This window comes from Pteronotus mesoamericanus, unplaced genomic scaffold (assembly GCF_021234165.1).
Source record: "Pteronotus mesoamericanus isolate MK-2021 breed Mesoamerican mustached bat unplaced genomic scaffold, CSHL_Meso_final scaffold_36, whole genome shotgun sequence".
Taxonomy (NCBI): domain Eukaryota; kingdom Metazoa; phylum Chordata; class Mammalia; order Chiroptera; family Mormoopidae; genus Pteronotus; species Pteronotus mesoamericanus.
In genome coordinates, this window is record NW_026555313.1 from 11,569,584 (window position 1) to 11,581,589 (window position 12,006).

Consider the following 12,006-nt stretch of genomic DNA (forward strand, 5'->3'; position numbering starts at 1 on the left):
TGTTTACAAAAGTGTGAAAATGTAGTCATGGACGGCTGGAGTCCCAGCTTAAGTCAGGTATGTCTGGAAAAAATGGGTAGATTCATGGGTTGAGGTGACCTGGAATCTGTAAAAGGGACCCAGAGGTCTCCAGGGACAGTACTTACCTACAAGCCTAAAGGAAAGAAAATCAGGCAAACAAGCTTGCCCCAGTCTCCCCCATCTGATTCTGAGGGAGACGTGATTCTGAGTTCTGTACGGAGTCAGTCACTAAGATTTCTTGTTCCCCACCACCACCCCATGGATTCCTGTCTCAGTCATACAGGAAAAAAGGGAGGATTTTAAAAAAAGAAAAACCTGAAAGAGGTGTTATTCAGGCAAACTATATTCCTGCTATGATATCTACTCTGCATATAATGCAACAGTTCTCACACCCCAAGAATACCAGATATTAAGGTAGTGTGATAGTGTGGTTCACTATGATGCCTTAATGCTGCATGATTCAGTGCAGTTTACAACAGCAGCCCTGTGTCATTTTTAGAACATCCAAAAACAACCCCTCTGTCATAAGTATTATTATCTTCAAGGTGAACACACCAGCTGCCACATACAAGGCACAAAGACCTCAGAAGATGACCTGCCTCACTACCTCTGCATCTACTGTGAGTACCTATGGTCCACCTCCCAGCTCCAGCCAGGGCCTCCCACAAATAATGGGGTGATAATAATAGAAATAGTAGTATACAGGCTTTGAGAGCACAGGAAGATCCCTACTTTCAGCTGAGCCAAAGAAGTATGGATGATGGGAGACTAGTAACACTAATGTGTGAGTATTTAGAAAAGTTTCCCTGGAATGTAAGTATTTTTATTATAGTGTTTTTCATTCTCCAGGTAAATGCTATGCATGTAATTTCCACTTAAATATTTTCAAAGTGTTGAAATCAAATCACTTGAAGACAAAGTCTCAATCTTCCATAACCTCCAAACTTCCCTTTAGTAGAAAATAAAACATTTACACCTTTACTTATCTTCTTCCCCTCATTCATTCTCTCTTAACCATATAAATATATAGTTAATATACCGAGTATATTAGCAGTACACTGAAGAATTCCTGAGACGTCTTCAATTTCCTCTTTGTTGGAATGGTCTGCATAGGAGCATCTGTTAGAGATATTGTGGAAATTCTTTTCTGCATCCCTATAACTAAGAAAAAAATAAAATTAGCATATGGAGAAAAATTTTAAAGCACTTGTGAATGCACTCATGTACATACACACAAGCACATGCAGTCTATGCTCTTAGTGTAATCACATTTTTAAATAACTGAATCTTTAAGACATAATTTATGACATAACCCACCATTAACATCAGCATTAGCAGTGTGGACCTGGATCTGGAGTCAATCATTAACAAGAAAGCTATGTTTGAAAAAAATGAATGAAGAAAATCAGAAGGTATATCAGCTTTATGTGACTAATGTTTCCTTATCTGACTGTTTTATAGCTGCTGGTAATCTGTTTCTATAAAGAAGTTGCCTAGAAAAAGAATTAACAGTACTAATTTGGTGTGTTGGCACTAACTGTGTTGAAAGTAAATAGATCTTAACCTCTGTCACAGACAGACAAGAAGATAGCAGCACGGTGCATGGATGATAAGCAAATAAATTGTTGGGAGTCTAACAGAACTGGAATCATGGTCATACCATGTTTTTTGTATTAACATAATATACAATATTATATTAGTTTCAGGTATATAATGGCTATTCAAGATTAATATACATAGTGAAGTAATCACAATGCTACATCTAGTAACCATCTGTCATCATACAAGGTTGTTTCAATATTATTGACTATTGTCCCATACTGTACATTGCAGCCCATGAGTTACTTTATAACTGAAATTTTCTGTCTTTTTTCTCCATTCACATTTTTTGCCATTTTCTATCTGTGAGTTTCGGGCAAGTAACCTAATCTCTATTAGTTTAACTTTCCTCCCTCATAAAAAGGAGATGCCTCCTAGAGCTCTTGTGAAGACTAAATGACAGGATGCCTGTATAACCAGACGGTGACTGGAACTTCCCCAGCTGCCTCTGACTTAGAGCCTTAGAGCTAAAACACTAAAGCTGAAGACAATAGGCACTAAATGCCCCCACATTCCCAAAGAGTAGCCAAGAAGACCAGACATCTCCTTCAGAACTTTAGAAATGACCGCATAGCCATTGCCACTATCACCCCAGCACCAGCTTACAGAAGCAAAGGTGTATACAAAAATCAAAAGGAAATCCTCAGAGGAGTGAGTAGTTGACCTAGGAAGAAAGTGTTGCTATCGCTTCACCCTCCCCTATGAGGAAAGGAGAGAAGGGGAATGCTCCTGATGAAACCCAGTTGGTGAGAAAGGGGTCCACCCCATAGAGTTTGGGGGGTGGATATCTCGTTCCTCTGTGAACATCTTCTGAGGAATTCTGGATTATCCCTTTGTGCCTGACTGAGCAGAAGAGTAACAGGGAAAGGAAACAGAGACAGATTGTGAACTGCAAGGCAAAAAAAAAAAAAAGAGTTTCCCATGGATTAGGGAGATGCCACTAAAGAGGGGCAAGCTTGACTTCCTACCCACTGTTTTCCCAATCTAGATACTGTGGCCAGCAGCAGGAATCCCACCAGCAAGACTGTGTAGTGCCGTCCTCAGGTCCAGGGTGGGAGGACCAGAAGCAAAGCACAAACCATACAGGCATCTCATTGAGGCCCTCACAGCAAGAAAGGACTGTTACAACAACTAGTGAATTAGAAAAGCCTTCTGCCATTTCTCCTTTCCATTCTAGCCTGACACAGTCAGAAGACAGAGGGACCTAGGAAGGAGTGGCCTGGAGTGGCAGAGTGATAATCCACATCATATCATCTCTACAGTGCTCTCTAAGTTCCTCAGGCAAAGCCTGACCTAGGCAGAGAGGGATATGAGAGTGAGACTGGATATGAGATTAAAGACTTCAACTGGCCTGAAGTGGACTTACACTCCCTGAATGTACTTGGAAAACAGGGCAATCTGTCCAAGCTAATATCATAGGGGACTCATGCTTGCATGTTGGAAGTGATTGGAGAGAACTAAGAAAATGATTTCATGGATGTATATACCTCACTGAGATCTGACTCCAAAAAACCAGTTAGGCAAAATGCTTACTAGAGTTTCTAGAATGCAGGATTCACTCAGTAAAAGGAGAAATGGGGAGCATGGGTGTTAAACACAGACAAATAAAGTTTTATTTTTAAATCAAGTGCCACCACTTTCATCAGCATGACCTTGGACAAAATATTTTTGTCACAGCCTCAATTTATTTATCTGTACAATGATTCTATTAAATAGATGGTTAGAACCACATAAAATACAGATGTAAAGTGAGCATTTATTGTCTCAAACACAGGGAGCAATCGATAAATATTAGCTTTCATCTAACTTTTTCTCTTTATTCAATAAGATAGTTATTTTTTATAAATATGTGAGAAAGAAGCTGGATCATGTTTTAGATAACAAAATTTACAGCCACAAAATCTGACCATGGAAGCATAAGTAATATCACTGAAGTTTGTTTCCCAGAATGATCAGGGTTCACCCACTCCTAATTTTACTTCCAATGTTCTATTGAAATTATTCTAGCTTAATCCCTATTAAATTGTCAAAAGAAAAAGAGAACAGGAGGTTGGCTGTATAAAACAAACATAGGGCCCACAGTGATAATTGGAGTAACAGAATTTAATTTTAGATGACTATAGGAAATGGTGTCCCAGGCTAATATGAGGTTGGCAGCACTCATACCCATGGTATTAACGCAACAATGCTAATTCTGGCAAAAGGCATAATGTAAATGGCATCACTCTGAATACATATTTCTTTATACTTTAGTGTATAAAATATATAATGAATGAATATTATACCTCAGAAAGATTGATTATCATGTATTTTCCAATCATAGCTTTTAAGGAATCTCTGCTTTGTCTACACTGCCATAGCAATCCCTCTTTTTGTGAGTCAGAGTAATACAGTATAAACATGAGTGAGAGCAGTTGGGTTAGGCACTCTAGAGGGAAAAACTTAGGTTAAAAAAACCCCCAAATCTGTAAGAAGCAAGCTGTAGCTACAACATGAGCTGGGCATATTTATGTTTAGCTGCTGATGCTAAACAACTGATTCCAAATTTTAAAGGCTCAAGGAGTAGAGGGAAAGGATAAGCAGGTGGATGAAGGGAAAGGCAATCAACAAAAATTGAGACACAAAGGAATCAGGTACTAATAGTGGAATAATAATTCAACAAACACAGTGATTACCTTTGTGTACCAGGCACTGCACTGCTTTCCATGATTATATGACAACATATTATTATCATTAATATTTCATTTAAACTTCACCCCAACACTGTAATTATCCCCATTTTAAGGAAACTGAGGCTCAGAGAGGTTAAGTAACCTGTCCAGGATAATTCAAAGGCAGAATCTGACTTTAAGTCTAATAAACCTGCTGTATCTACTTCCAAAGCACATTTTCTCAGTCCCCTGCTCCACACTACACAACAGAGATCCAGAGAGAGAAGGAAGGGCAGAAGACAGCATCAAGAATGACATCAGACACAAATGTCATCATAAACCAGATTTTCTTCAATCCTGAGTTCCTTTCAATTCCTAAGGGGAGCGCTGCTGATCTCCTGCTTACCCCTTCTTCTTCTCACTATTCTTTCCACACAGAACTGCCCCAAAACCCAGTCCATTCCCTAGAAGCTTGAGTTAAAGCAGCACAAAGATGCACACTCAATGCCCCCTCTTCTCATTCAAGGTTGAAGGGAGAAGACTGTGCTACATGATCAAGAAGCTACCCAAGTGCACATTCTTGTGTAGAGTTTATACAGTAATCAAAGTCGATCTAACACACAGTGGCAGAACATTAAACATTAATGGAAAACTATGCAAATAAACCAATATAACTTAGATATAGAGAAAAAGGTCCCTGGTACTAGAACTATAATTTTAGAACTCTAATGGACCTTAGAGATTATTTCAAGCCCTCATTTTACACCCCCCTCCCAAGCATAATTTACTCTTTTATCCACTATATACATACCTCTGCGTACATACTTCTAGGGTGCAATTTATTCATTTATTCATACTTCTCCACAGCCCCCCCAAAATTTTTTATCCCTCCTATGTACCAAGCATTTACAAGGGTACAGGAATATAGAAGTCAATAAGATAAATAACCAAATAATTAAATAAATAACATAAGCTAATGATAAGCACTGTGACAAGAAATAACGAAGAGCAATACAATAAAAAAATGATAAGGGTTAGAGACTGAGGCAGGGGATGGAGGGCCACTTTAGATTGGGTGGAAAGGAAGGTTCTTCTGGAGATACTACATTCAAACAGACATCTAACTATATCTAAAGAATAACCTACACAAACATCTGGGACAGAGCATTCCAGAAAAATGAAAGAGTGCATACAAAGGCCTTAAGGCTGAGCAAGCTTGGAGTAGCTGGGATACCAAGAGAGGGCGGGAGTGTGGGGCGGGGTGAAATAGGGGGAGCGCAAGGGGATAAAATCAGAGAGGGAAGTAGAGTACAAGGCCACGAGAAGAATGCAGATTTTTTTCTTTCACAATCAGTCTTTATAAGGTTCAAAGCAAGAATTCCAAAGAGTGATCCCTGGACCAGCAGCACCAGCATAATCTGGGAACTCAGGAATGCCAATTCCTTGGCTGAGTTATAATAAACAAAATCTCCATATTAGTATCTCGCCTAAAAATATATATGAATCTGACACTGAAGATAATAAAGACAAGGTAAAGTGATGACAAAAACAAAGTAGAGTGTTTGCGTTTATGTTTTTTTCAAACACAACTGATTAATAAATTTTAATTTTATTTTTAAAAAATTCTTTTAAATCCCATTCTTGAGCCTCTCCAGGTATATCCGATCAGGAACTCTGAGGGCAGGGCCCAGCCATCTAAATTTACACAAGCCTGACACGTGACTCTGAGGCACATTAAGACTTGTGAACCACTGGTTTAAAGTAAGACAGTGGTATGATCTAATCTTTAAATCATTTTGCTGCCGTGAGAATATGTTAAGGGACAGGAGTAGAAACCAGAAAGCTAGATCGGAATCTCTAAGTGAGAGACGATGGTGACGATGGAGATGAAGAGATTTATCACAGGGCATGAATAAACTACTGTGGCACTCATTTCCAACTTGAAAGATGTCTATGAATATATAAATGAACAAGTGAATGGATAAGTTAAGAAACAGAATAAACGTTTAAAGATAAAGTTGCTGAGGTACAGAGAGGCTCTCTCACTCCCTTAGCAAGAGGCTCCATCGGCTACTCCCCCCCAATTCTCCATCTGTGTGATCCTTTGAACAACTGCTTCCTGCATTCTAGTCTAGGTCTTGGAAACTAAAAATGCCTTAGAGAATTTCTATGGGCTACTGGTGTATGAATGCATCAAAAAACAGAATCATACTATCCTGGAACTCTGATAAACAAAGCAGATCCAAGGGCAGAGTTTTAAAAGAGGGGAAAAGGAAGACAGGAAATTGAGTGGTTAGAGGCTAAATTAAGAAAAAGAGGAAGGCTAGCCCTGGCTAGGTGACTCAATTAGTTGGAGCTTAATTCTGTGTACCAGAAAGGTTGAGAATTCAGTCCCCAGTTGGGGCACATACAGGAGGAAACCAATCAATGTCTTTCTCTCTCACATCGATGTTTCTCTCTCTCTCTCTCTCCCTTCCCAATCTTCCTCTCTCTCTCTCTCTTCCTGTCTCTCTAAAAGCGATGAAAAAAATGTCCTCGAGTGAGGATTAAAAAAGAAAGAGAGGAAAGGGCTAGGTCCTACTCACAGTAATCCCTCTGGAATCCATCTTAGCCCAAGGCACCTAAATGGTGAATTACCTCAAGATAAGCCTTAGGCAAAGTCCAATTTCGGAGATCAGGAAAAGTATATCTTCCTCACCTTAATATCCCCAGAAATATGTAAAATAATACTTGACAGTATTATTGCCTGAAATCCCTTTAACAGAAAAACATATTCCTTTTTACAGTTAGAGATAAAGAGCCTTTAATTGTATTTTCAAAGAGGAACAACACATTGGTGTGGATACATGTTAATCCAAATGTTAGTGGTAATAGATGTTCCCCTTTTTCAGTATTGAAAAAAAGAAAGCAGGAAGAAGGAGTCTAAAAGGTAAAAGAGGGCACTGGATATGGAAGCCATGGCTGAAGGAAACGGAAAGGCAAAGTCAGGAAAAGCAAATGTGACAATATCCTGCCAGCTCGCTTTTTTGTCTTCATCGGCTTGAGTACAAATAAAGGCGCTAAGCAAAGGTACTTCAAGTCCTCAGAAGGCAGCCAACACCCAAGTAAAAAATATGCTAATAGGCCTATTTGGAACCAGTCAGACATCAGGACAACTCTTGATACTGGAGTTGCATTCCCTGTCTGTTTCCGTTATACTGTGTCTGCACTGAACAGAACTAGAGAAGACCATTTAGGCAATGAACAAAGAACCACCACAGGCTATGTTTATGCAGAGGAGAGAAGAGGGAAGTTGAGGCAGGAACTTAGATAAAGGACAGCTCCAAAGAATTTTCTGCAGACTATAGAAATATAGTTCAGTTATCTATTTATCACATTTATAAGATACTCATTCCAATTTGCCTTGGAGACATAGTTTCATTCACAAATGATACTATTTCATCAGTCATTATTTGATTTCAAATCAGAGAGGCCATTCATAAGTCCAGGAAATAATCTACATTTGATTACCATATTGTTATAAAAATATTAATAATGATAAGGTGATATACCTAACAGCAAATATGTAATATTTATCACATACCAGGAACAGATCTAAGTATATTGACAAATTTAATCCAAATACCATACTTGGAAAGCGGCATATCCATTGAGAGTGATTAATTTTTATTTTAGAATGTGTGGAGAGAAATTAATTTGACATTCTTTATCTCTGTTAGGATAAACTATTTAAAATCCCTAATGGCCTCAAACTAAAAGCCATATCATGAGTTTAAATAATATGTTTTTCCCAGTGCTGCACTCTTGAGGATTGATATGACAAAGTTTGAAAGCAATTCCCTTTGAAATGACAATTAACATAATCATTAAGCACTTCAAGTATATGGCATTGCACTAGGTGCTGATATTATTTTTCTGCTGTTTTCTTCCTTTGGCTTTGTAAAAGGAAACTTACACAACAGCTTAATAGACAAAAATTTATTTTTGATCCCCATGGTAATGACTACTAACCATAAATGTTAAACGATTCCCAAAAGCATGTCAAGAGGTACCAGTATTTGAATCTTGACTCCTCAAATTTCTTTAAAATTTACTGAAGGATTCTTAAATTTCATTTAAAGCTTCTCAGTTGGTACCATGAAATTATTAAGGCAAAATTATGAGATTCAATGGATGAAAATAAAAGGGTAAAAACACATACAGAAAACAAAAAAAAAGAAAAAGCAATACCAGAAAGGAATATTATTATAAAGGATTAAACACAAATAAGCCTCAGGAAGTGGCTCCACGGGCCCCTAAGAGCCACACTCCACACTGAGAGCACAGCCCCTGTGAAATAAGGTTGACCTGCGCGGCAGGAAACCACATGCTCAACTGCTGTGTTTGAGTAATTATCTTTAATTTGCCCCCAGTAATGACCAAAATCCATTTTTACTTACCCAATAACTTGGTGCTCATAAAACTGCAATGTCCTCTTGAGAGTTTGCTGAATCGTCTGAGGCTACAGAATAATAATAATAATAAAAATAAATTATCAGCAAATCAGTGCCATTCCCGTTCTGAGCATTGTAAGCCAATACATAGCTTCTGATTTATCTCATCAGAGTTCTTGCTTTACAATATTAACCCATTATGCATTTTGCCATGTATTTTTCCCACAGGAACTAATATGAGGCACTCAGCAATTACCCAGAATTTCCCAGTTTCAAATACAATAGCATTTCCTAGCCATATTTTTCTCAATTATTTCGTACCTGCTATTAAGTTCAATAAAAAACTCATTGGCTGCTTATAATAAACCTAGGCCCTTGGGGCCATAGGGAGGAGGTGTACTCAAGAAATATGGGTCACATGCAGGGCAAGCTTGACTTCCTCAGCCGTCCAAGAGACTCCAAGCAAGGGCTCTATCTAGAGCCTCCCAGAGGGCTGGCAAGGACTCTGGGCAAGAAATGGGGTCTGAAGCAGATACCTAAACAACTCATGACCAAATTTTAGAATTTTCTCTACTCCAAGAGAGCTGAAAATAGTTTTGGGTTTTTTAATACCAAATCAAGAAATTATTCTTAGACTTATTTAGGCAACAAAGCCTGAACTTGCAATTTCAGACCTAGGGAGCCATGAGAGTGACACCAAGATCCCAGAATGGAGATCTTATTAACAAAGTATCATAAAAAATAAATTTTCAGTGGCAAGAGTGTGAATTTTTTAAATAATAAAAAGTTTTAGTCAATCAAGCAGAACAGAAGTTATCAAAGGTTTATCAACATATTGATCCATTATAGCCATGGATGAATTTTAGGAGAATATAATGACTCTGACACAGACCCTTCAATGTGAGACAGCAAGGTAGGCGGATGACCTAACTAGCTCCCACTAATTAAACTACAAGAACCCAGACAAGTCTAAAAGAGTAAGCTGAAGAAAGGATCTAGCTAAGTGCTGGTACCTAAGATGCAGTTAAGAAACATCAGTTTACTTTCCATCTCTAATCTTTCAGAGTGGTCATCGTATATTTAATTTATAGGAGAACACAAAGATTGTTGTCAAGGTTCACTTGAACCCCTTGCATGTCCACCTCTTTATGAAAACAGCCAGGACAGATATAACTATCTCCCTTCCTAACAGTCTTCAGAGGGAATGGTTGTTTTAAAGCGAGTAAAAAGTGAACTTCAATGAAATCAAAAGCATCCACTGAGATGCTCTACACTGCCATTCAGGAGAACGCTCAGCCTGAGCAAGCCTAAAGCCTCAGATACAATCTTCACTTTAGCCAAGCCAACTCAGAAATGAACTTTAGGAGGAATCAGCCTCTGAGTGTTCAAAGAAAGAGGTACAGACAACTTCTTTCAATGGTTGTCATACCAGGTTAAAAAAAGATGAATATGAGGCCTCATATTGGCACAGATGTTTTTACTCATCAGGATAAAATCAAAGCAGAGTAAACAGAATGTGTCTGGGAAAGAAAAATATTCCTGAAGCAAGAAGCAATGGAGCTGTTGGGAAATCTAAAGAAGATGAAGCGACACAGCAATCCTAGAGCACAGGGAAAGTGTGCTTTAAAAACCCACCCCACGGCCAACCTAAACCAAGTCATTAACAGTCACTAGCTCAGTACCCCTGGGATCTGGGCCTCTTGCACTGGCTTGGCAGTTTCTGAGCTAAGATAACTTTCTCTTTGGCAGCATGCCCTAAAAGCAGTTAATATCCACAGGGGGATTATCTTCCCAATAACCTCTGTCCCAAAACATGGAACAGAAAGCAGGAACTAGAGGGTGCACAGGGCCAGTTAAGACCAGAATGACCTCATTTTTACAAAAGGACAGATTTTTTTCCCTGTGCCAGGAATTCCCCAGTTATTAAAAAGCACATGTTTGTGAAAGGAGTTAAGCCTTTTAAAGACTGACTTTTTTCTTTTGTGAAGCAATTACTTTTCTTCCCCAGGAGGACTTAAATTTATAGTTTCCAAATACAATAAAAGAAAAATGTTCTCTGGGCACATTCAACAAAGCTGCAACTTGCTAAGCATTTATATACTTCTTGTTGCTTGCCAAAGCCACTGGGCACATTCTGATGGTCTAAACTACAAGCATAGAGACCGACTGCAGAGAACCTCCTGATCTTCAACAAGACAAGGATGATTTCAACACAAACCTCATTCCTTAAAGAGTCTTATGTCAAATGATTCACCGGAATCTACATTATATTCATAAACTACAGAATTAATGGAAACAATAGGTGTACCTTTAAAGAAACATCTACAAATAGCCATGTTATTTTATTTACTTAAATATAAGAAAATTATATTTCAGTGTCAGAGTTTGCCTGATTGCTTAACCCATGGCTTTATCAGAGAGACACATCTTCACATAATCTCAGGGTCTCTCTGATATAAATAAAAAAGCACAAATTGAAGTCACCCTTCTGTAGAGGGGACTTCTGCCTTGACAGTCAGAGGGCCCATTTATTAAGTGTCTATGTATGTCAGTGATGCAAGTCAATGCAGTGGGAAAAGCAAGGAGTATGCAGGCCTTCTCTTTTTTTCCTCAAGAATGTGATTCCATACAAGTCTCCTACTCAACAGTTCAATCTTTCTACAGGGCAAGATCCTGTTCTCATCTGTATTTCTCCTTTCCTTCAAGAAAGAATTTAAAAAGATGATTTAGAAAAGAGGATTTAAGGTCAAACTGAGTTCAAAATCCAGCTCTGTGACTCCCTAGAGAGATGACCTTGGGCAATTTACTTAAGCTCTCTGAAACAAGATTCTTTATGTATACATTATTTTTATGGGAATTAATTGAAATAATTAAAGCAAAGTCTCTCATGTACAGTAGGTACATAATATGTGATAGTTGTCACCATGCTCAACTGGAAAGCATGGTTCTTGCCCTCAAGAGTCTCACTCATAATCGAGTAGAAGTGCACCCACCCCACAAGTGTAATGTTTCAAGATTCTTATCACCTGAAAAAATCAATAGGCCCACCACTAGTCTAACAAAGAGAAAATGGTGCTAATTCCAATAGACAGAGGCAAACAATTTTTAAAAGGCAGCTGAATTTACAAATATTTTCAATGAAACCTTCATATCAGTCCAGAGAAAAGGTGACAAAAGCAGAATTCTCAAAGTTAGGATTGAAGAGAGGCCTAAAGCCAGAGCCAGCCTATAAGTAGGAAGGACACTGAAACACCATAGTCAAGATCAAGACCCCAGGCCTTATGATTTACAATAAGAAACAA

General features: G+C 38.4%; 1 protein-coding gene across 1 annotated transcript in view; it reads right to left on the reverse strand.

The window, feature by feature from the left end:
* Positions 1-12,006, reverse strand: part of GUCY1A2 (guanylate cyclase 1 soluble subunit alpha 2) — a 340,761-nt gene that overhangs the window by 301,964 nt on the left and 26,791 nt on the right. The window contains exons 2-3 of the mRNA XM_054592483.1: positions 8,711-8,772; positions 1,061-1,182 (exon numbers count right to left, since the gene is read on the reverse strand). Of these exons, the coding sequence (XP_054448458.1) occupies positions 1,061-1,182; positions 8,711-8,772 (184 nt within the window). The remainder of the gene's footprint in view (positions 1-1,060; positions 1,183-8,710; positions 8,773-12,006) is intronic.